This window comes from Mercenaria mercenaria, chromosome 2, assembly GCF_021730395.1.
Source record: "Mercenaria mercenaria strain notata chromosome 2, MADL_Memer_1, whole genome shotgun sequence".
Taxonomy (NCBI): Eukaryota; Metazoa; Mollusca; class Bivalvia; order Venerida; family Veneridae; genus Mercenaria; species Mercenaria mercenaria.
The window spans coordinates 60,854,255-60,881,757 of NC_069362.1; the positions used below are offsets into that span (position 1 = coordinate 60,854,255).

The window sequence follows — 27,503 nt, forward strand, 5'->3', positions numbered from 1 at the left end:
AATAAGAAACGAAATGGTCAAAACGGATCGGCAATTGGTGTTTTATGGGCATGACTAGATACCGGAAAGGGCCCTTTCCGTGGTATTTGATCGGAAAGGGCCTAACATGTTCGGAAAGGGCCTGCCATATGTTTATTATTAGAAATAAAGGAATTATTTTTTCTTATTTCATTTTTGCATTAAAAAAGAAAATAAATTATGACAAAAAAATTCAATTTTATATTTTTACATAATTTATAGACAAATTACGAGTCATGGCATAAACCGCGCTGATCGGAAAGGGCCTAACATGATCGGAAAGGACATGTCATATGTTTATTATTGGAAATAATTTAATTATTTCTTCATATTTCATTTAACAAATAAATGAAAAGAACTTACGAAAAAAATGTATCAATTTTCAATTTTTAAATGAATTATAGACAAAATACGCGTCAGTATATAAACCGCGCTGATCGGAAAGGGCTTAACATGATCGGAAAGGGCCTGCTATATGTTTATTATTGAAAATTATTTAATTATTTCTTCATATTTCATTTATCAAATCAAAAAGAAAAGAACTTACGAAAAAAATGTATCAATTTTCGATTTTTAAATGAATTATAGACAAAATACGCGTCAGTATATAAACCGCGCTGATCGGAAAGGGCTTAACATGATCGGAAAGGGCCTGCTATATGTTTATTATTGAAAATTATTTATTTATTTCTTCATATTTCATTTATCAAATCAAAAAGAAAAGAACTTACGAAAAAAATGTATCAATTTTCGATTTTTAAATGAATTATAGACAAAATACGCGTCAGTATATAAACCGCGCTGATCGGAAAGGGCTTAACATGATCGGAAAGGGCCGGTCAAATGTTTATTCATTATAGTCTCATCAATGTACAATATACATGGAGTTAAAACATATAAACTAAAGTACATTGTCATTCATAAATGAATTACAAGAGACTTTTAATAATCTACTTTTAGACATCCACATTACTGTATGAATATCAGTCACAATTGATATCATATATATCCTAAAATCTTTGAAGAATGAACAGTTTTCAAATATCGAAAGAAATACTTTTTAATAATTTATTTTATTCTTAATTTGATAAATTAAACATGATACATGAATGTAATTGATACAGATCAATTGAAAGTTTAATTATAACCAATATTCTTGAAATATACTTTTAAAAATTTATTGCTTATCGTTCTGTTTAAAGTACCTTATAATTGTTTATAACGAACGGACCGGTTATTCAAGTGTCACCTGTCAATCAACAAGTTGAGTAAACACTGATTGCTATACGTGTCAATCTAAATATTTAAAGAAGGTTAAGGATGTTTTTACGGCTTTTCGTTGTTAAAATAATCTGCCATTGAGTAAATGATGCTTCATTCAAGGCGATTATCTGTCCAGTATAAAGAAATTGTTAGACATTATTTGTCGCATGTCACTTGTGTGTGCTTACAAATATACTGATTAATTGATATAATCAATAGGTGTGATAATCCAATCAAACTCTATCAGGACTAATCAGAGGCACGTGTTTGTTACGCCGCATACATTATGTTAATTCTGCTTTGACAGTGAACGCAGTAAACGTTTTTGTAATTATATATTAAACATAATATAATTCTTTTGAAAACTGATTTTTCATAATTTATTTTCTTCTTAATTTATCAAATTAAACATGAAGAAATGATTCAATTAGTTCCAGTAAAAAACATACGGACTGTCCTTTCCGATCAGCGCCGTTTATATGCACTGACACGATCATGTTAAGCCCTTTTTGCGGAAAGGGCCCTTTCCGGTATCTAATCATAGCGGGTGTTTTATGGTATTTCAGTATCTTTTGGTTGAAAGTACGAACCGGAAGTTAATTGTTTCTTCCAATCAGATCAGTTTCTGGCGAAAATGACGGGAATTTGCACGAGAAACACGAGAAATCTTAATGCCGTTGTTATTCAATTTTTTGAGATGGTTCCAGTAAGACGAATTCAGTGGCCGGTAATTTTGAAATCATTATATCATGACTCAGGACTTGATAATAACAAATTAATAGCTCTAATCCCTAATATCATGGCTGTAGTTAAATCGAATCACCACTTGCACGTGCAAAATTAAAGCGCTATGTCAGTTGACTGACATTTGATCCAGACATCTAGACTCAATTTCTATAAATTGTGACGGCTGATGTGTTGAAATCCCAGCTTGTGCTGGATGTCCCTAGAATTATCTAGAACTCGCCACTAGATTCAGTTTTGTTTGGTTGTTTTGGGTTTAACTAGGGCTGTCATTGATTGGGTCTTAGGCATATGGACGGTACCAATATATCAGAAGACAAATATCGACGATACATCGATATATTGATTATTAAGTTAGATTAACAATCTATTCGTATGCATACTACCGTATAACCCCGTATTAATGCCCCCCTTCTAATTAACGCACCCCCACGTTTTTTGGGGAAAATAAAAAATCTTCCCTTAAAAAATTGGTCCTAGATCCAACACAATAATATCCAGATAATAACAATTCCATAACAATACAAATGAATTTAAAAAAAAACACACTCTATTAACACAAACTTTTAAACACGTCAACAGGCATGGCACAAATAAATCTACTGTGTGTAAGTATTGATCGAATTTAACTCCGATCACGTCACTCAGCGCGCAACTTTACACAGATTCCCAGTACGATGACGTATCGGGTTATGTCAGTGCATGAATTGGGATGAATAGAGGGGGGGGGGGGGCGTTTATACGAGTTACTGACATTATTTGGATCAAATTTTTCGTAAAATGCATCGCCCCCGGGGGCGTTTAAATGGGGTTATACGGTATATACCTTCCTGTAAATGCTATTTTTAGTTTTATTACCTATTTTTCATATTACTGTTTGATGGTGTTGTATTTGTATTTATGAAATAAAAGAAGTAAATAAAAATTAATAAAATCTTTCATTTTTATTTTGCCTTCACTTCTCTTTTGCATTTATCCAAATTTACAACTTTGTGAACTTAATAGTTTTTGAGGGTCTGAGTATTTATCTGGATAGTTTTTTCTCTCTGTAAAATATCGATTTTTGAAAATGGGAATCAATAATCGATCGACAAAAAAGTATCGTTGATACATCGATATCGTTTCTGTCGATGACAGCCCTAGGTTTAACGCCGTTTTTCAACAGTATTTCAGTCATGTAACGGCAGGCAGTTAACCTAACCAGTATTCCTGGATTCTGTACCAGTACAAACCTGTTCTCCGCAAGTAACTGCCAACTTCCCCACATGAATCAGAGGTGGAGGACTAATGATTTCAGACACAATGTCGTTTATGAAATAGTCACGGAGAACATACGCCCCGCCCAAGGATCGAACTCATGACCCCGAGATCCGTAGACCAACGCTCTTACCTACTGAGCTAAGCGGGCGGGCTACTAGATTCAGTGGACAACATTTTTATGCTCCACCAATTAAATGCTACCACATCATATGGCTTTGCTGCTGTCGATATGTCTGTTCGAAATTTTGTGTGTCCGACTCCACACACAGTATTTTGCCTGATTTTTATCAGTCAAGGGATCTGGGCGTCAATTACTGGTATGTGTACTTGAAATCATGAAATTTCATAGATGCTCTGGAGTGTCTTTCAGCAATCTATACAGGTCTAATAAAATGGTAAATTTAAAGATGCTGATATTCTATAAGGGCTCTGTGGCCGAGTGGTATTAAAAGGTTGCCTGCTTTGAATCATGTGCCCCCAAGGGCGGATCGGCCCCTAAAATCGCCGGAGCATAGGTAATTTGGCTTTTGTTCTGGGTGTAAAAAGGGCAAAATATGCATTTTTTCTCGCTCTCTACGCTCGCATACATAATTTATCTCTTCTTGTGGGTGAAAAAATATGCATTTTTATCTCACTTGCTACGCTCGCATGGGTAATTTATCTTTTGTTCTGGGTGAAAAATATGAAATATGCTTTTTTTCTCCCTCGCTACGCTCACATAGGTAATTTATCTTTTGTTCTGGGTGAAAAATACAAAATATGCATTTTTAGCTCATCTGATTTTTTGAAAAAAAATGATGAGTTATTGTCATCACTTGAGCGGTTGTCGGCGTCGGCGTCGGCGTCGGCGTCTGCGTCGGCGTTGCCTGGTTAAGTTTTATGTTTAGGTCAGCTTTTCTCCTAAACTATCAAAGCTATTGCTTTGAAACTTGGAATACTTGTTCACCATCATAAGCTGACCCTGTATAGCAAGAAACATAACTCCATCTTGCTTTTTGCAAGATTTATGGCCCCTTTTGTACTTAGAAAATATCAGATTTCTTGGTTAAGTTTTATGTTTAGGTCAACTTTTCTCCTAAACTATCAAGCTATTGCTTTGAAACTTGGAATACTTGTTCACCATCATAAGCAGACCCTGTACATCAAGAAACATAACTCCATCTTGCTTTTTGCAAGATTTATTGCCCCTTTTGGACTTAGAAAATCAGTTTTCTTGGTTAAGTTTTATGTTTAGGTCAGCTTTTATCCTAAACTATCAAAGCTATTGCTTTAAAACTTGCAACACTTGTTCACCATCATAATTTGACCCTGTATAGCAAGAAACATAACTCTGTCCTGCTTTTTGCAAGATTTATGGCCCCTTTTGGACTTAGAAAATATCAGATTTCTTGGTTAAGTTTTATGTTTAGGTCAATTTTTTCTCTTAAACTATCAAAGCTATTGCTTTGAAACTTGCAACACTTGTTCACAATCATAAGCTGACCCTGTACAGCAAGCAACATAACTCCATCCTGCTTTTTGCAATAATTATTGCCCCTTTTGGGCTTAGAAAATCATTTTCTTGGTTGAGTATTATGTTTAAGTCAACTTTTCTCATAAACTATCAAAGCTATTGCTTTAAAACTTGCAACAGTTTTTCACCATCATAAGTGGACACTGTACATCAAGAAACATAACTCTATCCTGCTTTTTGCAAGAATGATGGCCCTTTTTAGACTTAGAAAATCATGGGTAGGACAATATTTCTATTACACAAAAAAAATCAGATGAGCGTCAGCACCCGCAAGGCGGTGCTCTTGTTTTCTCCCACATTACACTCGCATAGGTAATTTATCTTTTGCTCTGGGTGAAAAATATAGAATATACATTTTTTCTTGCTTGCTACACTCGCACAGAAATAATCTGACAAAGTTTCCATGAGCTCCTATAATGCTCTTTACCATTTCTATGTTAATAGCCCTTGGTAACCCCTTCCCATAGAAATCCTCAGAAATCGGGCTAAGAAATTCCATTCTGAGATACTTATGCAAGAATAAGTCTAACAAGTCATAAAACATGGACTATAATTAGCATGTTATTTGGGTTGATTTTGTCACAAAACCTTTTTTTTCAATACCAAATAAAGTACCTCAGATCGCCCAGAATGCACCAGATGGATCCATTGTTTTCAAAATTTTCCAGGGGAGCATGCACCCGGAAACACCCCTAGTTGCTCTACTCAAATTATTTTGTGCCCCCCAAACACCAAATCCTGTATCCGCCCCTGGCCCCACATGCTGTGGGTCCAAAAACTTGTGTAGAGTGTACAATTCTTCATTTGAGGAAAGCCATCCAGCTAGCTATAGAACATTGATGGTTGTATCAAAATGATTGCCCATGCCAGAAATAACAGTAACAGTACCCTTGAAATGCCCAAGCTTTTTTACCTGCTAAAGCATGGACTGTTTACAGGTCCCCATCCCATTAGAACACTCCTTACAAATCAAGCAATTTTTCCTTAAAATTGAAATTACTTCAAGATTTATCATTCCCATTTGTCCAAGTAGTGAGCTATTTTCTCAGCAATAACAGTCACTTTCTCTTTTGTGAAAAACAGCGCTGAATGTAACTATAAACTTAACAATGACTTATCTTGATTTTCCTGTTTTCAGAATGGAGAGATAGACGTGGAAGATCTTGACATGGAAGCTCAGAGTTATGTGTTGTCCAAGACTGTCAACAGTGACCTTTGTCGACAGTACCCACCTTCTATACAATATCAAAGAGCGTTTGTCAAGAAGTTACTGACTACGGTATGTATGGACTCTGTAATCTTCAAGAAGAAAAGAGAGATACAGAATCAGTGTTTTGCCATCCAGCTGGCTTATGGAAGGTCTGTGGTTCCATCCAGGTCTTCTTCTGCCACTGAAAGAAGGAAAGTTGCAGTATTACCTATAATTGTGTCAGTGTGAGGTAAAACCCAACAACAACACAGAAGAGCGGAATCAGTATTGTGTGTCCCTCTCACAGTCTGTTATAACTTGAATATTCTCTTTGTTTAGATACCCATATTTAGAAAAAATGATAATATCAAAGATGTTTTCACAGCTCCCCTTCTGCACTTAGAATCATAAGTATTAAACTTTTAAAGAGCTCTCAAAGTGTTGTATTGCATGCTGTAAGGGTACAAGTATTTCTGTTTGTAACTTTTGAAGTGCTCTCAAAGTGTTGTTCCATGTATTGCATGCAGGGTTTTCCCTGACGCACAAATCCTGCGTCATAGTCGCACTTTTCTGACAAATGACCCATAAAAATAAATTCTGTGCGTCACAGTGGATGCAATTTCTTGAAAATCAAAATCAGGCCAAGTTTGTTTACAATGAGTGATTTTCAGAAAATGTACTTTCAGTTTCGTAATTATATGCAGACTGTGTCACCAATTTTCTATATTTGCGTCGAGGGGGCCTCCGTGGCCGAGTGGTTAAGGTCGCTGACTTCAAATCACTTGCCCCTCATCGATGTGGGTTCGAGCCTCACTCGGGGCGTTGAATTCTTCATATGAGGAAGCCATCCAGCTGGCTTACGGAAGGTCGGTGGTTCTACCCAGGTGCCCACTCATGATGAAATAATGCACGGAGGGGTACCTGGGGTCTTCCTCCACCATTAAAGCTGGAAAGTCGCCATATGACCTATCATGTGTCGGTGCGACGTTAAACCAAAAAAAAAAAAAAAAAAAAAAAAAATATTTGCGTTGATTCACATTTCACAAATTTAATACCCAGTCTGATACTTTGACTGATTAACACTTTGTAACAGTTGTTATCGCTGTTCGCTACTACTACCAGTAGTACCAGTCTGCTGTTTACTAAAAAAGGATGGTCAAAAGCAAAGCAAGCTGACGATGTTTATGACATCATCAGCAGCAAGTACAGTAGGACCCAATGGTTCAGATCGCCTGTTTCTACTATAATACTGCCTGGTAAAAAGTACTAAAACCTATGTTAGCACATATATAAATAAAAGTCAAACATCAGCTGTTTTTATCATTTTATTCAGTGACAAATAGGAGGAAAGACTTCAGTCTGTATAATCACTAGTATAAGAAAAACAAAGTTTTATTCAAAATACTAATTTTAGTATCTCTGTATGACCCCCAAAATTTGAAAATGACCCCTACATGTGAAACACTGGGGGTCACAATGACCCTTATTTTCAAAAGCCAAGGGAAAACACTGTGCATGTTGTAAAGGTTTTAAGTATTTGTTTGTAGCTTGAGGGTTACAGTGTTGAGATGTGTGATGAGCTGTATGAGACATATACCGGACTGTTACAACATAGAGATTCAGAGGAGGACACATTATGTTACAAGACATACACAGTGGTAAGTGGAGGAATGAAATAACAGAAAACATATTGTCCATCCACTTAATTAGTATTTTATTACAGGACTTCCTATATAAATTGCAAGTCCATAATTGGTCTAATTGAAAAGAAAAGCCTATGAAAAAATATTTTTGATGCGGTATGTGATTAAACACATATCTAAATGGCTAACCATCAAATAAGTGTATACTGTTGTATTTGTAATCTTTCAGTCATTTTAGCTCAACTATACGAAGTAGTGAGAGCTGTCGGACAGTCCACTCGACCCTCGATTGGCATCCACACCTTAAAGTTTTGATGCACTTTCTCATTGCCTTTGTAATTATTAGATGGATTTCTTTCAAACTTAAAACAGTTGTTCCTCATCATCATTCACATTATATGGCACAATGGCCATAACTCTCGCACCAGTATTTCATGAATTATGCCTCCTTTTTGCTTAGAATTTCAATATTTTATGAATTATGCTCCCCTTTTTAATAGAATTTAAGGTCATTTTTGATGCATTTTCAATGTATCTCTGTTATGACAGAACATATTTCTTGCAAACTTAAAATAGTTTTGCCACATCATCACCCACATCATTTGACACAAGGGCCATAACTCTTGCACCAATATTTCATGAATTATGCCTCCTTTTTGCTTAGAATTTCAGTTTAATTTTGATGTTTTTTCACCATATCTCAGCTGTTACTAAATGGAATTCGAATCTGGCTAAAAGTGGTTGTTCCACATCATCATCCACACCATATGACCCAAGATCCACAGTGGTCTGCACCAGTATGGTTACTGATTGTAAATATGTCCGACCCCGGGTCATACTAATTGAAATATGTTATGCCCTCTTTTTGCTTAGAATTTCAGGTTCATGTTGTAATGCACTTTTGTTTTATCTCAGTTATTACTAAATAGATTTGATAGAAACTTAAGAAGTTTTTCACATTATTTGTGACATGATATGACACATAGTGCATTACTTGTGCAGAAAGTTTCCGTGAATTATGTCTCTTTTATTAAATGTTTTGATACACTTTATCTCTGTTATTACTTAATACTTTTGACACAGACGTAAGTCCAATATCTTCATCCACCATAGGAGTCATTAAACACTCTAGTGACGGCTCCAGCTTCCTCAGATGTGCCCAGTTTCACTATCCAGCATCGAAATAGTCGAGCGCGCTGTCTCCTGTGACAGCTCTTGTTGATGGTTAGCTGATGTAAATTTATGGCAACCATTAATAGTTTCCTATACCTGATAGTGTTCCATCACACAGAAGTATGATAGGCACAATAACTGGATATGTGGCATTATTCAATATTGTAACACCAATATTACATAGTATCCACTCTTTGATGAAAAACTTATAATCAGTGTATATGTAATGGGAAGCTTTCATTTATAGTTGGACAAGTCAGGTCATAATTCTAAGTTAAAACATTTTAAAAGGTTAAGTATAAATGACAACCTCTTTGAATAGAATATTTTTTTGTAATAAATACTTATGTCATTTTAGGGTGAAGATGTGAAAATAACAGTTCAGGAATCTGTTAATATGATCTCATTTGGAACAACAGGACTGAGTACATGGCAGGTAAGATGATATCTAGTAAGGTTTTATCAGTGGTAAATTATGACTTGTAAGAAGCTCAATAAGTCATACACTTATTCATTTTATGGCTGTAATTTTCAAATAACTTGAAAGTTGTAAAGGGTGATTTTCTTTCAGATTGAGCGGGAGAGTGGGTGGGGGCTGATTTCGTCATGGATTCATAAATTATACAATGATTGCAACTGTGTTTCTGTTGGTCTTCGTCCGAACAGAACAGAACAGAACAGAAATTTATTTACATATATATAGACTTGAACATAAAAGTTGATCATCAATTTAACAAATAACAGTGCAGATGCATGCACATAAGTGCAAAGGATTATACCATATGTATTTAAAACAAAAGTATGGATACAGTGAGAGTGGATACTTATCTGATTTGTGCTGGCAGTCAGTAGCAAAAGTTATAACTAAGATTCTTAGTCACCTTATTACAAATAAATAGGCCATATGTATAGGAGAGAAAAATTTATTGAAATAATTCTATTTGATAGTGTATGTGTGCACTAACTAGAAATAACACTTGTAATGTATGTGTTCAGACTGTTGAAATTGCACCTGTAGGTTTTTCCCAGAATTTTGATTAATCTTTATGGCTTTCACAACAAATTAAGCTTTTTTTATCAGACTGCTCTGATCCCTTAATGAATAATCCTTTCTTAGCTGACACTTGTCACTACATGTAAGCAAACAGCTTGGAACTTTTAATGCTAGTATGAAAGGAGTAGATTAGGGCCTATAATACCCTGTGTTTTAAGTGACAGTAAATCTGCAAAGAGATTTACAATTCTATTAAACCATGGCAACAGTCTAAGAATGCCATTTCTGATATGAACTGCAAGAAAGAACTTTGTGATTTATGGTTAACATATATGGACACTCTGTCAGGTATGTAGAATTTATTAATTTCCAAGAAAGTTTAAAGTAAAGTTTTAATTCAGGGAAATATTTAAAGATAACATATGAAATGATTCTGCATGTGTGTTTAAAATTTCATGTTGTTTTTTTTTTAAATGCTGTTCTGTTTAATAAATGATTATTACAAAACGTTGGGTGATTTTCAGAATTAATTGTATTCTTTTCACTTTGAAACATTTAAATTTTTGTAGTATTATGAGTTACAGTATATGTTTCTTTGAGAACCTCCTTTTTGAAGAGTATTCAATTCCTACCACAAACCTACTTTTACTGCAATTCTTAGGGGGGCGTAGGTTCAAGCCCTACAGGGACCAATTTTTCCCCCCTTATTTTCCTTTTTTCTAATAAGTTTTTACTTCTTTCAGGACTTATTATTGATTTCTTATACAAAAATGGAAAAAGATGAATCTTATAAGTGATTTCTTAAACAGAAGGGGTAGAGTTACACATCTTTAAAAATATTGAGTTACACGTGGTAAAAAATCTCTATTTTGCTTTCACTCTTAGATTATATATTGTGGAAGAAATTTAGGTAGGTTTTACGTCTGCCCTAAGGTTATTTTTAAATGGAGTAAGCAAAATTCAAAACAGAAACACAGCATTCGACCTTATTTTTTCAGTGTTGAAGTATGAATTCTGTCTCATTAAATCCGTTCACTTGAGGCACCATAGAAAAAATTGATATTGACATTTTTATTTTGTGTTTTATAATTGTTTACCAATAGTTTGATGTTTCTTTTATTAAAATTAATGGTAAAATGAGTTCTCTGCAAACGTTTTGGATAGTGACTATCACTTTGAAATTTGTCTCTACTTGAGCTTGAGGAGATACCATAAGTTATACAAAATTTATAAAAAACAACATGGTAAAAGTTGTTTAAAAATTACAAAATAGTGCAAAACACAGTTACCTTTCAGAATATACCAAGCAAAGGCCATTTTGTAAACATTACTATTAGTGATCTAATACCTTAAGTAAAATGAGCAAAATGCATGATTGAAATTTACAATGGAAATACCTAAACAAAAACCATTTTTAGCTCGACTATTCATAGAATAGTGAGCTATTGCACTCGCCCATGCGTCGGCGTCGGCGTCTGCGTCCGCGTCCGCGTCCCGATTTTGGTTAAGGTTTTGTATGTAAGCTGGTATCTCAGTAACCACTTGTGGGAATGGATTGAAACTTCACACACTTATTCACTGTGACAAACTGACTTACATTGCACAGGTTCCATAACTCTATTTTGCTTTTTTACAAAATTATGCCCCTTTTTCGACTTAGAAATTTTTGGTTAAGGTTTTGTATGTAAGCTGGTAACTCAGTAACCACTTGTGGGAATGGATTGAAACTTCACACACTTATTCACTGTGATGAACTGATCTACATTGCACAGGTTCCATAACTCTATTTTGCTTTTTTACAAAATTATGCCCCTTTTTCGACTTAGAAATTTTTGGTTAAGGTTTTGTATGTAAGCTGGTATCTCAGTACTTACTAATGGGAATGGATTGAAACTTCACATACTTGTTCACTACCATGATCTGACATGCACTAAGCAAGTCCCATAACTGTACTCTCTTTTTTTTCAAAATTATGCCCCTTTTTCGACTTAGCAGTTTTTGGTTAATTTTTTGTATGTAATCTGATATCTCAATATCCACTAATTGGAATGGATTGAAACTTCACACACATGTTCACTGTCATGATCTAACATGCACTGTGAAGGTCCCATAACTCTACTTGGCATTTTTACAAAATTATGCCCCTTTGACTTAGCAGTTTTTTGTTAAGTTTTTGTATGTAAGCTGGTATCTCAGTATACACAAATTGGAAAGGATTGAAACTTCACACACTTGTTCACTGTCATGATATGACATGCAGTACAGAGGTTCAATACCTCTACTTTGCATTTTACAAAGTTATGCCCCTTTTTCAACTTTTGTATTCATTCAATTGACAAGGCTGTTGAATAGTCGAGCGTTGCTGTCCTCCGACAGCTCTTGTTTGATAAATTCACTACTTCTCGAGATATTTTGAAGTTGATAAATATCAAATATCCTATTACATTCTTGGAGCTCTGTTTAGTGGAAAAAAAATACAGTGGTTTTGTAAAGAGAATAAAAGAAAAGCCTTGTAATGGAAAAAGTGGACCAAACAATAGATACATGTCCAAGCACTGAAAACTATACTTCTATACTGCGGTTAAGGCCTCTTCTACGGCCTCTTAATTCTGTCAAATGTTTCTACATCAACAAGTAAACAAAAAAAAACAGCCATCTGGCAGATACATTATATTGATAATAAGAGAAAATAATCAATTAGAATTATTGGATAGTATGGTATTTCTCAAATGATGTTATTTAATACAGAAGCAAAGGTTGTATGTACATGCTACCAACTTTATGCAATTATGGTTTGATTCCCAATATTCGGATATCTCAACAATGCTAAATTAGTAAAGGCCTGCGTTAATATTACATATATGAATGTATAAAATTGCTTTGATGTGCAGCAACGAAATACTTTATGGTCTTAGTATTACAATATTATTTGTCAGTTGGCACAAACAACAGATGCTCTCTGCTTATAAAAAAGTAGTCTGACTAGATAATGTTTATTTTTTAGAAAAAAATTCTGATATATATTCTGACCTCATCAGTCTTGGCGCTGGTTATCCAGTGTTTTTAGAAGAAAAGGGACATAATTATACAAAATTTGAATAGCATCAAGAGTTATCTCCTGCGAACAAAACTCGGGGTCTGAACAATGAACACAGACTAATAAAAAGGCATACATGCCATAATTTTTCAGAACGTTTCCGGGATTCTGAGTTAAAATTTCCGGGATTTTTACCTTTTGTCCGGGACATACACCGTGACATTGGTATTCATCTGTTTCATGCAAAAATATCATAATATGCATGTAGTTTCCCGAGACTAAACATTGTTCACTCGCTTGTATTAATTTGCGGCAAATGTCGTCAAGCTTTCTAAGGGAGGTAAATACATGTATACGGGTAATACATCTATAGTTCGGCACGTGAATTTATTGCGTTCCCGAGGTGAACAGAATTAGGAGACTTACTATATACGAAGAATCAACCTGGTCATCGTGATTTAGATTCTAGCTAATTTGGTATCATTCTAAAGCTTAAACATTTATCTAATAATTAAATGAATCTTTAAAGGAATAAAATAAATCTTGTAGATAAAATCGACAATATAAAATATTTGGAGTCGGGTCAATTTTCATGGGTCGGTCGGAAAAGGCATTCAGCATTATAATTTAAAATATGTGTGACAATCGATCTAGATCTTAAATAATTACAACCTTTTAAAATAATTATCGTTTAATTGACCGTTTTCAATAATCTCTTCCATAAAGGCTACATGTAGCTTTACCGCCAACGTGCTAAAAACAAAGAGATTTACGACTATTGTTCCTAATTTAACTATCATAAAACAGTTATTGATTGCATAATCCTGTCAGTTCTTCATCAGGGTCATCATAATAACTGACTGTAACTTAATCAGTGTCATCAAAAGATCGTCGCGTGATCAAAGCAGGCTTAATCAACACGTGTCCCGCTCGCCCGCTCGAGGGCATGAAAGTGATTAGGAATAAACAATGTGACAACGGGGACTGTTTATTGTGTAAAATTTAACAAATTATAGACAAAAACAAGTTTTTTGGGGGATTGTTTTTATTTGTTCCTGTATTTTTATTTTTCCGGGACATTTTAAGACTGTCCGGGACACCGGGACGAGTATGTAATTTCCGGGACAATCCCGGACAATCCGGGACGTATCACATGTATGAAAAAGGGTTAGCAATTTGAACATTTCACCAAATACATAATGTCATCAAGTACTGTTGTCTGTTAGATAATTTTAAAGATTAAGTCAGAGTTAAGGCAATAACTAGCTGAGATTGTAGAATCTATTAAAGAAAAAAGGGAATGGAGCTGATGTAAGAATTAGTCCTACAACATAGGCCAGACCAGTTTTTAGATAACAAGAGTTATCAAACATTTGCTATAGTATTTGCAAAACAACTAAAAATAATTAAGCTACAAAATTTATATAATATATGTTTTAACCATTCTAGTCAACAAACTTAATGTTTTTTGATATTTTGTATTTCCATAATTTTGTACTGCCTTAAATAGAAGCCCATTTACAACTTCTAGTTCTTTTGTTTTAATTTTATCTTACAAAGTTGAACAAAATCTCGATCGAATCTTCTAGCAGAACAACTTAAAATCCATAAAATAGCTAAAATTTAACTGTTACTGTGTGTCTAACAATGTACTGTCTGGAATCTACTGACCAGTTCTTTTTTTTGCTTTGAACAATGGTACTTTTTTTATTTAAAAAAAAAAAAAAAAAATGCCATCCAATCTCAAGGCATGCATTCTCATCAGAGATTTGAAAAAAAAGATAATAATGATAAATGACGGGTACAACAGATACTAAATTGAATCCCCTTTAAAACTATATAATAAAGTACATCGTGGATTTTTAGATCACCAGAAGTACATTTAGGTCATAAAAGGACATTATTAACTGTGGCAAAAATATAATGATATATGCAACTGAAAAGTTTGGAAAAGTGAAAAGAACAACATTGCTTCAATTTGTAACAAACTTACACATGGAAATTTTTCCATTTCAGGCTGCCCAGCACCTGGCTGAGTGGGCCATACAGAATAAACAGCTGTTTGAAGATAGGTAAGTACTTGTATTTTGTTTTATGTTCATGCCATTTCATTAGGGCTTTTCTCACTTATCGGACAGAAAAATCTCTATTTTTAGAAATGCTGGAAAATCTTATCTCACATGGGTTATCCCACACTCCTGTGATGGACTACTTCATGCACTGAATATACATATTATTTATTTATGTAAAATAATTAAAAATCAGGTACCTTTATCTTTTCTCTCCGTTCCTTATAGTACATTTCTCGATTCAAAATTCATTACTTTATGATAAGAACGTACTGTTACGCTACAAACGATAAAACTAAAGTGGAACTTTGTTATTGTGTGTCACTGAAATGTCACAACGTCACTTCTGCTTACAGACGTCAGTTTCCCGCGTTTTGAATAGTTTCATATTTTCATGCTTGTTATCCCCCGACGAAAGTCGGAGGGATATAGTTTTGGCGTTGTCCGTCCTTCCGGAGCCATATCTAGGAAATGGTTGGGAATATTTATTTAAAACTTCATATATGTGTTCATCACTATGAGTTCTTGTGGCCTGTCAAGTTTCAGTCAGATGGCCCAAGTAACACCAGAGTTATGGCCCTTAGAAGTTTCTAGTGTTAACTATATAGTGTACTATAAATATGGTAATTTCTGCATCATAACTTTTGATATATTTGACGTAGAACTATGAAACTTAAACAGAATTTAGATCACCATAATGTGGTTGTGTACACACAATTTCGTATGGATTTATTTGTAAATTAAGAGTTATTATTGCCCTTTAATTGTATAAAAATCCACATATTTGTACATAACAAACTTAACATTTGGTAGAATTTCATTAAATTTCTTTCATTCTTTTCCATGAACATTTATTGTAAACATGTGAAGTTGTGCACCCACACTGGTCACCCCCTTACCTTGCCCCCCCCCCCCCCAAAAAAAAAAAAAAAAAAATAAATAAATAAAAAAGTTCATTCCTTATTTTAGATTTTTTTCAAACAAACTTCATATACATGTTCACCACTATGAGGTTATGGGGCCCATCAAGTTTCAGACAGATTGCCCAAGTAACACCAGAGTTATGGCCCTTAGAAGTTTCTAGTGTTATCTATATAGGGTACTGTAGATATGGCAATTTCTGCATCATAACTTTTGATATATTTGACCTTGAACTATGAAACTTCATTTTGGCCAAATTATGCCCCCTTTTGGACTTAGAAAATTCTGGTTAAAGTTTTGCGTGCAAGTACATACAGCTATTTCTAAAAGGCATATAGATTTGAAACTTATTTTTTCTTTTTCTAGATCAATTACCAACCTCACTGGGTCAAGTCCTATAACTCTGACATGTATTTTGAGCAAATTATGCCCCATTTTAGACTTAGAAAATTTTGGTTAAAGTTTTACATGCAAGTTACTATCTCCAAAACTAATGCAGATATTGATTTGAAACTTCACATGTGTCTTTGGGGTTATAAAACTATACTAGTTGATAGCAGCAAGTCCCATAACTCTGACCTTCACTTTGGCCAAATTATGCCCCCTTTTGGACTTAGCAAATTCTGGTTAAAGTTTTGCGTGCACGTACATACAGCTATTACTAAAAGGCATATAGATTTGAAACTTATTTTTTTCTTTTTCTAGATCAATTACTAACCTCACTGGATCAAGTCCCATAACTCTTACATGTATTTTCAGAAAATTATTCCCCTTTTTGGACTTAGAAAATCCTGGTTAAAGTTTTGCGTGCAAGTACATACAGCAATTACTAAAAGGCATATAGATTTGAAACTTATTTTTTCTTTTTCTAGATCAATTACCAACCTCACTGGGTCAAGTCCCATAACTCTGGCATGTATTTTGGGCAAATTATGCCCCTTTTGGACTTTGAAAATTCTGGTTAAAGTTTTACATGCGAGTTTCCATCTCCAAAACTAATGCAGATATTGAATTGAAACTTCACATGTGCCTTCGGGGTTATAAAACTAGTTGATAGCAGCAAGTCCATAACTGATATGCATTTTGGTCAAATTATGCCCCCTTTTGAACTTAAAACTCTTTTGATATTTAACCTTTTTGGGTAATATTTTCCTGCTTCTGGGACAATATTTCGAATAGTCGAGCTTGGCTGTCTTACGGACAGCTCTTGTTCGTCTGGCTCCGCCCCCTATTTTCAGAGTTATGGCCCCTGAAATAGTCAAAACTGCACATTTTTACCTTGTGACACACCTAGCTCAAAAAGTATTTGATATAGATTCATGAAACCTTGCATGAGTCTTAATCATGATATGAACTTGCGCAGCTCCTATTTTTCATCTGGCTCCGCCCCCTATTTTCAGAGTTATGGCCCCTGAAATAATCAAAATTGCACATTTTCACCTTCTGACATGCCTAGCTCAAAAAGTATTTTATATAGATTCATAAAGTCCTCCCCCTCTTCCGTCAGACACAATCAAAGAGGGAAGCGGAGTGTCCAACTGTAAACGGGTTGAACACTAAACATGCGGTATGTCTCAAAACAGTTGGGTCGTAACCTCTTTTAATAAAACGTTTTAAAATTTTACCAAATACATTTGGAAAATCACCATGACCCAAGATCTTATGAAGTTTGTAAACCACATCCCCATAAAAAACGGGTTTAGAAATACCTTCTCGCAAAAGTGTCTTTAAATTACTATTGAATTTTAAAACTAAATCAGAATTACGATAGTAAAATTTAGCAAAATATTTACACAATTTGTAATAACGGTAGCCTTGCTGAAGAAGTTTACTTGTAATATATTGATTACATTCATTGAAATGCTTGACATGACTACACGCTCTGGCAAACTGAATTAATTGAGAAATATATACCCCATAAGATGTAGCCTGAGGTACATCCCCATCCAAATGGGGAAAATTTACAATACTAAAATTAAAATCATCCCTCTTGTCATAAATTTTGGTATGTATAATATTGTTATAAATAGAGAGATGTAAATCTAAAAATGAAGCATCAGTATCCAAACTGTTAGTTTTAATTAACTGAAGCTCCCTAGGATAAATAGTACTCACCAATTGACCAAAAAACGGATTATCCATATTAAGAATATCATCCAGATAGCGTGATGTATTATTAAATGCAGTTATAATATCTGCCTGCGTATCTGGAGAAATAAAATCTGGAAATTAGATCCCTCGGAAGCATCAAGAACAAGGCACCCCACCCCACACCCAGATTTTTTTTTTTTTTTTTTTTAATTTTCCATCAATATAATGAAGAGGTGAAATTCTGTATGCTAGCTTGGTCCCCCCCCCTGCCCCCCCCCCCCCTCCTTCCCCCCAAAAAAAGAATTCATTTTCGGTTAAAATTATTTTGACTAATGAAATTATTTGCTTCTTAGTAACATCTTTAACTTTTTGCCAGAAATATTTTTTGCCATTCCTCTTCTCAAGCCCTTTTGGCGGGGGATACCAATTCATCTAATTTGCTTGTTCCTCTGGCTCCGCCCCCTATTTTCAGAGTTATGGCCCCTGAAATAGTAAAAAATGCACATATTTACCTTGTGACATGCCTAGCTCAAAAAGTATTTGATATAGATTCATGAAACCTTGCATGAGTCATAATCATGATATGAACTTGCGCACCTCCTATTTTTCATCTGACTCCGCCCCCTATTTTCAGAGTTATGGCCCCTGAAATAGTCAAAAATACACATTTTCACCTTGTGACATGCCTAGCTCAAAAAGTATTTGATATAAATTGATGAAACCCATGAGTCTTGATCATGATATGAACTTGCACACCTCCTATTTTTCATTTGGGTCCGCCCCCTATTTTTAGAGTTATGGCCCCTGAAATAGTCAAAAATATACATTTTCATCTTGTGACGCACCTAGCTCAAAAAGCATGTAATATAAATGGTTGAAAACTTGCATAAGTCTTAATCATGACATAAACTTGCACACCTCTAATTTTTTGGCTGGCACCACCCCCTATTTTTAGCCCACCATCATCAGATGGTGGGCTATTCAAATCACTCTGCGTCCGTGGTCCGTCATCCTTCCGTCCGTCCATCCTTCCGTCCGTTAACAATTTCTCGTTATCGCATCTCCTCAAAAACTGCCTGAGGGATTTTGACCAAACTTTGTCAGAATGATGTATTAGTACCCTAGTTGTGTCCCCCTGAAAATCAGACTGGTTCAACAATTTTTGAGTGAGTTATGGCCCTTTGTTTATTTTTATAATTTACATAGATTTATATAGGGAAAAACTTTAAAAATCTTCTTGTTCAAAACAACAGAACCTAGGGCTTTGATATTTGGTATGAAGCATCATCTAGTGGTCCTCTACCAAGATTGTTCAGATTATTTCCCTGGGGTCAAGTATGGCCCCGCCCTGGGGGTCACATGGTTTATATAGACTTACATAGGGAAAAACTTTGAAAAACCTCTCGTCCAAAACCACAGGGCCTAGGGCTTTGATATTTTGTATGTGACATCATCTAGTGGTCTTCTACTAAGATTATTCAAATTATCCCCCTAGGGTCAAATATGGCCCAGCCCCGGGGGTCACATGGTTTCTATAGACTTACATAGGGAAAAACTTAGAAAATCTTGTCTAAACCACAAATCCTAGGGCTTTGATATTTGTAATGTAGCATCATCTAGTGGTTCTCTACCAAGTTTGTTCAAATTATCCCCCTAGGGTCAAATATGGCCCCGCCCTGGGGGTCACATGGTTCATATAGACTTATATAGGGAAAAGCTTTTAAAATCTTCTTGTCAATAACCTACAACATTCAAATTTGGACCACATGTATGGTTTTGAGTGGCAAGATGAACCTTGACATGAGTTGACCTTGTTTTTGACCTAGTGACCTACTTTCACATTTCTCAAGCTACAGCCTTCAAATTTGGACCACATACATAGTTTTGTGTACCGAAACAAACTTTGACCTTGACATTGACCTAGTGACCTACTTTCACATTTTTAGCTCACCTGAGCCAAAGGCTCATGGTGAGCTATTGTGACCGCTCAGTGTCCGGCGTGCGTCGTCTGTCTGTCAATATTTCCTAAAAAAATCTTCTTTTTGAAAACCACTGGGCAGAATTACACCAAACTTCACAGGAATGATCCTTGGATGGTCCCTTTTCAAAATTGTTCAAAGAATTGAATTCCATGCAGAACTCTGGTTGCCATGGCAACCCAAAGGAAAAACTTTAGAAATCTTCTTGTCCAAAATCACATGGCCTAGGGCTGTGATATCTGGTGTGTAGCATCATCTAGTGGTCCTCTACCAAAATTGTTCAAATTATCCCCCTAGGGTCAAATATGGCCCCGCCCGGGGGGTCACATGGTTTATATAGACTTATATAGGGAAAACTTTGAAAATCTTCTTGTACAAAACCACATGGCCTAGGGCTTTGATGTTTGGTATGTAGCATCATCTAGTGGTCCACAACCAAGATTGTCCAAATTATTCCCCTAGGGTCAAATATGGCCCTGCCCCGGGGGTCAGATGGTTTATATTGAGTTATATAGGGAAAACTTTTAAAATCTTCTTGTACAAAACCACATGGCCTAGGGCTTTGATATTTGGTATGTAGCATCATCTAGTGGTCCTCTACCAAGATTGTTCAAATTATCACCCTTGGGTCAAATACGGCCCTGCCCCGGGGGTCACATGCTTTATATAGACTTATATAGGGAAAACTTTGAAAATCTTCTTGTACAAAACCACATGGCCTAGGGCTTTGATGTTTGGTATGTAGCATCATCTAGTGGTCCTTTACCAAGATTGTTCAAATTATCCCCCTAGGGTCAAATATGGCCCCGCCCCGGGGGTCACGGTTTATATAGAGTTATATAGGGAAAACTTTGAAAAACTTCTTGTACAAAACCACATGGCCTAGGGCTTTGATATTTGGTATGTAGCATCATCTAGTGGTCCTCTACCAAGATTGTTCAAATTATCCCCCTAGGATCAAATATGGCCCCGCCCCGGGGGTCGCAAGTTTTACATAGACATATATAGGAAAAAAAGTTTAAAAATCTTCTTATCTGAAACAGCAACTCTTAGACCTTTGATATTTGGTTTATAGCATTGTCTTATGGTCCTTAACCAAAATTGTTCAAATTGTACCCCTGGGGTGAAAAGAGGCCCTGCCCTGAGGGTCCCAAGTTTTATATAGACTTATATAGGAAAAAGCTTTAAAAATCTTCTTGTCAGAAACCATACAACCTAGGCTTTTGATATTTGGTATGATGCATTGTCTAGTAGTCCTCTACCAAAATTGTTCAAATTATGCCTCTGGGGTTAAAAGAGGCCCTGCCCTGGGGTCACTTAGTTATTATGTGAGTTATATAGGAAAAATACTTAAAAAATAATCTGATTCTATTTCCAAGACTATTTAATTATAACTACCTGATGACCCCAAGTAATATGGTGTCACTTGATTGTGACCTTGACCTACTGACCTACTTTCTTGTTTTTTAAGATACAGCCTTGAAATATTGACGACTTACACAGTTTTGCACACAAATCGTAAAACTGAATTTCATTGACCATGAATGTGACCTACTGACTTTTCTTAATATTTTATCATCAGTTTGACTTTTGAAACATGTAGCTCATATTACTCAGGTGAGCGATTCAGGGTCATCATGACCCTCTTGTTGAAGGTACAGGCTTCAAATTTGGACCACATGCATAGTTCAGTGTTCCGAAATAAAATTTGACCTTGATTTTGACCTAGTGACCTACTTTCACATTTCTCAACCTACAGCCTCCAAATTTGGACCACTTGCATAGTTTTGTGTACCGAAATGAACTTTGACCTTAAGATTGACCTAGTGACCTACTTTCACATTTCTGTAGCTACAGGCATCAAATTTAGACCACATGCATAGGATTGTGTACTGAAACAAACTTTGACCTTGACATTGACCTAGTGACCTACTTTCACATTTTTGAAGGTACAGGCTTCAAATTTGGACCACATGCATAGATTTGTGTTCTGAAGTGAAATTTGACCTTGACTTTGAGCTAGTGACCTACTTTCACATTTCTCAAGCTACAATCTTCAAATTTGGACCACTTGCATAGTTTTGTGTACCGAAATGAACTTTGACCTTAAGATTGACCTAGTGGCCTACTTTCAAATTTCTCAAACTACAGCCTTCAAACTTGATGCACATGCATAGTTAGGGCTGTCATTGATTCGGTCTTAGTCGTATCGACGATACCGATCAGAAGACAAATATCGACGATACATCGATATATTGATTATTAAGTTAGATTAATGACCTGTTTGTTCATATGCATACTATATACCTTCCTGTAAATGCTATTTTAAGTTTTATTGCCTACTTTCCATATTTCTGTTTGATTGTATTGTATTTGTATTTATGAAATAAAAGAAATACATAAAAATTAATAACATCATTGATTTTTATTTTGCCTTCACTCCTTTTTGGCATTTATCCAAATTTACAACTTTGTGAACTTTAGTTGTTTTTTAGGGTCTGAGTATTTATTTGGGTAGTTTTTTCCCTCTGTAAAATATCGATTTTTGAAAATGGGAATCGATAATCGATCGACAAAAAAATATCGTTGATACATCGATATCGTTTCTATCGATGACAGCCCTATGCATAGTTTTGTGTACAAAGAACTTTGTCCTTGAATTTGATCTTAAGTGACCTACTTTCACATTTCTCAAGATACAGCTTTCAAATTTGGACCACATGCATGGACACATGCGCAGTGTTGTGTAAGTCTTGAAATTTGGAACACTCAAAAATGGTACATTGGTGGGCGCCAAGATCACTCTGTGATCTCTTGTTAAAGTTATGGCCCCTGAAATAGTAAAAAAAATGCACTTTTTCAACTAATTATGTGCCTAGCTCAAAAAGTATTAGATGTAAATTCAGGAAACCTTGCTGGAGTCTTTATCGTGATGTGACCTTGCACACTTGGCATTCTTCTTGAGAATCGTAGCTCTTATTACAGAGTTATGGCCCTTGAAGTAGCCAAAATAGTGGATTTTTTGTTTGTGATGCTCATAGCTCAGAAAGTATATGGCCTAGAATAATGAATCCTTTTCATAAAATGTTTGTTGAGGCTATACCTTCAAACTGAGACTGCAAACATTTGAATTATTGCCCCATATTTGTTACAAATGTACCAGTGGGGGGCACACCCTGTGTCCTACAGACACATTCTAGTTAACTTTTTTTTCTATCTGTAAATTGACAGCCTGGGGAACCTGTTTTCCGACCGCAGTGCCACCTATATTACACCCAAAATATTTGGGTGTCTGATAAAGAACGATAACTTCTGAAAGCAATAATCCATGGCTAAAAATAGAAACGGAATTCTCACGGAAAAGACAGATCGGAATTGTATACTTCCGAAGGTTCGGAACATTTACTGACCATAGAAAAATACCACTTTTGACCTCCCATAGCTTTTCCAGCAAGTTGTAATAACTTTTAAATATGTTAGTAAATTTAAGTTTGCGTCATAGCCATCAAGATGTTATATAAATGCAGACCTAGTGATCTACGAAAATTGCCGAGTTTTCAGCAGAATTGCCTCGTTTCTTTTCAAACAAGTGCAAATATGATCATATGTTAATTAGGCTAATTATAGAAAATCGATAATCAGCACTGACATGAAAACTCCTTCAGAATTCCCCAGGCGTTGATAATAATGAGAAACTCGATGAATGCCAATTAACACTAATTAGTGCAAATTAAGTGGGATCAATGCATAGATATTATGTATTATTTCTTCTGACAAAGCACAAATATTATAAACGGCTTCCCAGGCTAATATTAGCCCAATTTCTTCCTGAAACCAAACTGCTTCTCCATTATGATTGGCTGCAGTTTTAGTCATGGAGTGCGCATGCGTTGAACATTTATAAACATCAGTGTCTTGTAGATAGAGTGCAGAAGCAGCAACACTGGCAACATTAAAACGTTGTAAAAATTGTGGTTGCTTGGAGACTGTTATTCTGAGATTTAATTATCTATAGATCATATTGATTGTAAAGAAAATGTCACCATTGGAGACTTTACTGAAAAAATTGTAGTATCTGTTTGCTGAAGTCACATTAAATTTTATGACATCTCATTATATTTTTCAGGCATGTGATAGAGTTAGGATGTGGATTAGGCCTTACGGGACTAACTGTATGTAAACAGTGTCGTGTAAATACATACACATTCACAGACTGTCATACACAAGTTCTCGATCTCCTTGCTCAGAACATAAATCATAACTTCAGTGATCACATACATGCACAGACATATGAGGAAGAAATTTCTAAAGGCATATGTGAATTAAACTTACATAAATGTGGTAACCAAAGCAGTTTAAATTGCGATAAAACCGACTGTGATGCAGAAAATATATGTGATACTAGATCCAGTCTAGACTGTGACAGAACTTCCTTTGGATCTGCAGACTGTAATTTAACCAGTGCTAAGAATGACTCAAGTTTGTTAAATGACTCAGACTGTGTTACAATAGAGAGTGATACAGTTCCAGAATTGACTGAAACAGTAGATCATGATGGCTTGATAGACTGTGGTAAAACTTTGATATGCAATGGTGATGTAACGTCTGACCAATGGACTGGTGTGAAAGAGTATAGAATAGACAAGTCTTCTTTCTGTAAATGTATACAGCTTGCAAGGTTCGACTGGGAGGACATAGACCATAAACTGGTTAAACAGTTAGCCGGGACTGATGTGGTACTGGCAGCAGGTTAGTTTCTTCATACATTTTACATTTCTGATTCATCACTTTTTGTATTGAAAGATACATTTTTTTGACCAAAATATTTTAAAGAGGTCAAAAGATTTTTTGTCTTAACTTCTTGAAAATTTTTTAATTTTTGCAGTTTGGAATGTCATAACCTAATAATGGCAGTAAAATTAGCCGAAAAAAATACTTGAGATATAAAATGTATTGTTTTCAGATGTGGTATATGATACAAGGATTATACCAGCACTGGTGTCAGTTTTGAAGTTGTTCCTTGGTAATGGGCCAACATGCACAGCATACATTGCTTCTACTATACGGAATGAAGATACACGAGACCAGTTCCTCATTTCTCTCAGTAAGTTGAAAAAAACAAAATATCTTGGATTTGTTGTATTTCTCTTAGGACTCAACTGGATTTAAAGTTAAATATACAGTCTAACCTGTTTATAGCAATCATCAAAGAGCAGACTGACAGTGACCGCTGTAGATAGGTGACCACTATATCAAGATATTATTTATACAGGGAATTCCAACAGTTGTGCCGGAAAGTGACGGTGTTAAAGTAGTTCTGCATGTTTTGATCGAAACTGTTTCTACAATGTAGAATTTGATTAAACTCTGATTTTTAAAAACTTCAGAATATACCTAGAAAATTCAGCAAATAGAAAAGACAGGGTCGTGTGTTTGATTTTTTGCTAGATTGATTTGAAAAATAGGGACCTCACGCAATACTTCATAACGGATGGGAAAATTATAACATTCATATAATAACATTTTCGTTTATAGAAATTTTTCTACAATGTAGATTTTGATGAAACTTCACAATTGTAAATAAAGACAATGCCTATGATTTGATGAAATAAGATGTAGAGGTCCATGTTCTTATTTTTGAGATATTTTACCGTGATTAAAGTAAACCGGACATTTCACGCTAATTTTAAGACATTATTTTGAATTATTTAACATGTGATATGTTTTAATATCATATTTCGACTTTAGAAATATAGCAACAGAGCCACTTATAAATTATCTCACAGGTTGAGATTAATCCATAAAATGATTTTCATTTCCGTATGCCGAATCCAGTCATTATTCTACGTTTTCCGGAAAAATGTTGTAACGCCATCACGTGCAGAACTACCTTAAGCAGAGTCACTATATACAGGCGACCGCTAATGTAGGTTAAACTGTATTTTCTGTGTTTTGAATGAAAAGTTCCAAGATGTATTAAAATGTAATTATCCTGTCCAGATTTTGAGAGAAGTTACTAGTTTTTAATGAGATGTAACATTCAAGTATTTTGATGCTGTTAGACCTTGTCTCTTTTAATGCTGAGTGAAATGTAGCATAATGTGATACTGGTTGTGCATTTCTAGGTAATGAAGGCTTGAAGTATGAACAGGTTGATCCACCTACACTACAGCTCTTCCATTATGACCGAAGTGTTCCTATTGAGATCATCCGAATAAAGGCAGTATCATAGATCGTCATATCACAGGAAAATATATATAGTTCATTACTCACTTAAGCAATACATTCCTAGTTCTTGTGATGATAAATAAGTGTTATTTTGCATGCTTTGATATATTTTAGTATGTAAAAATAATGGAACTGTTCTCCAGAAAAGAAAAAGAAAAATAACTGGTGTGAGCTTAAAGATCTTTATTTCAGTAAGTTAACTGAAATCAGAATGGCTCCAAAAACTTATTATTCAAAATTAAAAACTGGGAAATAATAAAAGTGAGTAACGACACATCAAACAATAATGATCCAAATCAGGTTTAAGGTTCATGTAAAGTGTTTGGAGACCACCCCTCAGGTGAATTTTGATTTTGGAAATTTATTCTTCAAAGACCGTTACTATTTATTATAAATACACTGAATTGTTCAGAGGAAGTAGGGAATACATTATACAAAGGTAAGCTTCTTTGAGAATAAGTATTTTGTCAAAAATTACAGGTACTTCGATCGTCACAGTTCTATTTTGTAGAAAATATCAAACTTCTTTTTCAAAAGTATTTTTTCTTTAAATATGTTTTGTTTATGTCTCTAACATATTTATCTAGGTACTCCCAGTATTGAAATACAGTTAACTTACATATTTTATGAAATATAGGAGTATTTTGTCATTTTGACAGCTCTACTTTCACTTTCGTTTTGCAATCTTTGCAACTTTTTGAAATGTAGATGTATTGTAGCAATTTTAACACTGGGAGTACCTGGAGATATATGTTAGGCACACAATAAGTATAGACCTAATGTCAAAATATTTTTGAAAAAGAAGTTTGATATTTTTTACAAAACAGAATGTGGGCAAGCAAATTACATGTGATATAAGAGAAATATTATTGTACCAAACAAAACAACCTCTCTTGAATGACACATCTGCTGTTTCTGAATAGTTTGGTAAACAATGTATGAAAAACAAAGGCCTATGAGGTCTCAAATCATGAAACGAAAATTCACCCGCGGGACAGTCTCAAACACTTTACATGAACCTTAACTAAATTTAATCAACTGGTTTCAGTTATTTACCATAACATTCATCAGCACAAAATTAACTTTTAATTTTTGAGTATTTTTATGCCCCCGGCATCTACTGATGCGGGAGGCATATAGTGATCGTCCTGTCCGTCTGTCCGTTCGTCCGTCCGTACGAGGTTAACCAAATGGGACCGTTTCGTCTAGCATCAATACCCCTTACTAGAATGACTTTATACTAATGCAGATGTAACCTGTGACCATTCCTCATCTTCAGACATCACCTGACCTCAGTTTGACCTTGAACTTGACCTCATTTTGGACTTAGGTTGCTTTATAGGGGCCATCTCTCGGTAACCAAATGGGACCGTTTCGTCTA

At 35.1% G+C, this 27,503-nt stretch overlaps 1 protein-coding gene across 1 annotated transcript; it reads left to right on the forward strand.

Moving 5' to 3' along the window:
* The first annotated feature begins 1,886 nt into the window (after positions 1-1,886).
* On the forward strand, positions 1,887-26,540 carry LOC123562779 (uncharacterized). Its single transcript, XM_053536708.1, has 8 exons — positions 1,887-2,008; positions 5,937-6,077; positions 7,535-7,645; positions 9,162-9,239; positions 14,851-14,906; positions 24,021-24,643; positions 24,858-24,998; positions 26,020-26,540. The coding sequence occupies exons 1-8, from the start codon at positions 1,916-1,918 to the stop codon at positions 26,124-26,126; spliced, it is 1,350 nt and encodes a 449-aa protein (XP_053392683.1). The 5' UTR covers positions 1,887-1,915; the 3' UTR covers positions 26,127-26,540.
* Positions 26,541-27,503: the final 963 nt, after the last annotated feature.

Bases quoted from the DNA above. Each gene is read 5' to 3' on its own strand.
- LOC123562779 (XM_053536708.1), top strand. From the start codon at position 1,916: ATGACGGGAATTTGCACGAGAAACACGAGAAATCTTAATGCCGTTGTT. The intron at 6,078-7,534 runs GTATGTATGGAC...ATTTGTTTGTAG, and splicing joins TCAAGAAGTTACTGACTACG to CTTGAGGGTTACAGTGTTGA. The intron at 24,644-24,857 runs GTTAGTTTCTTC...TATTGTTTTCAG, and splicing joins TGATGTGGTACTGGCAGCAG to ATGTGGTATATGATACAAGG.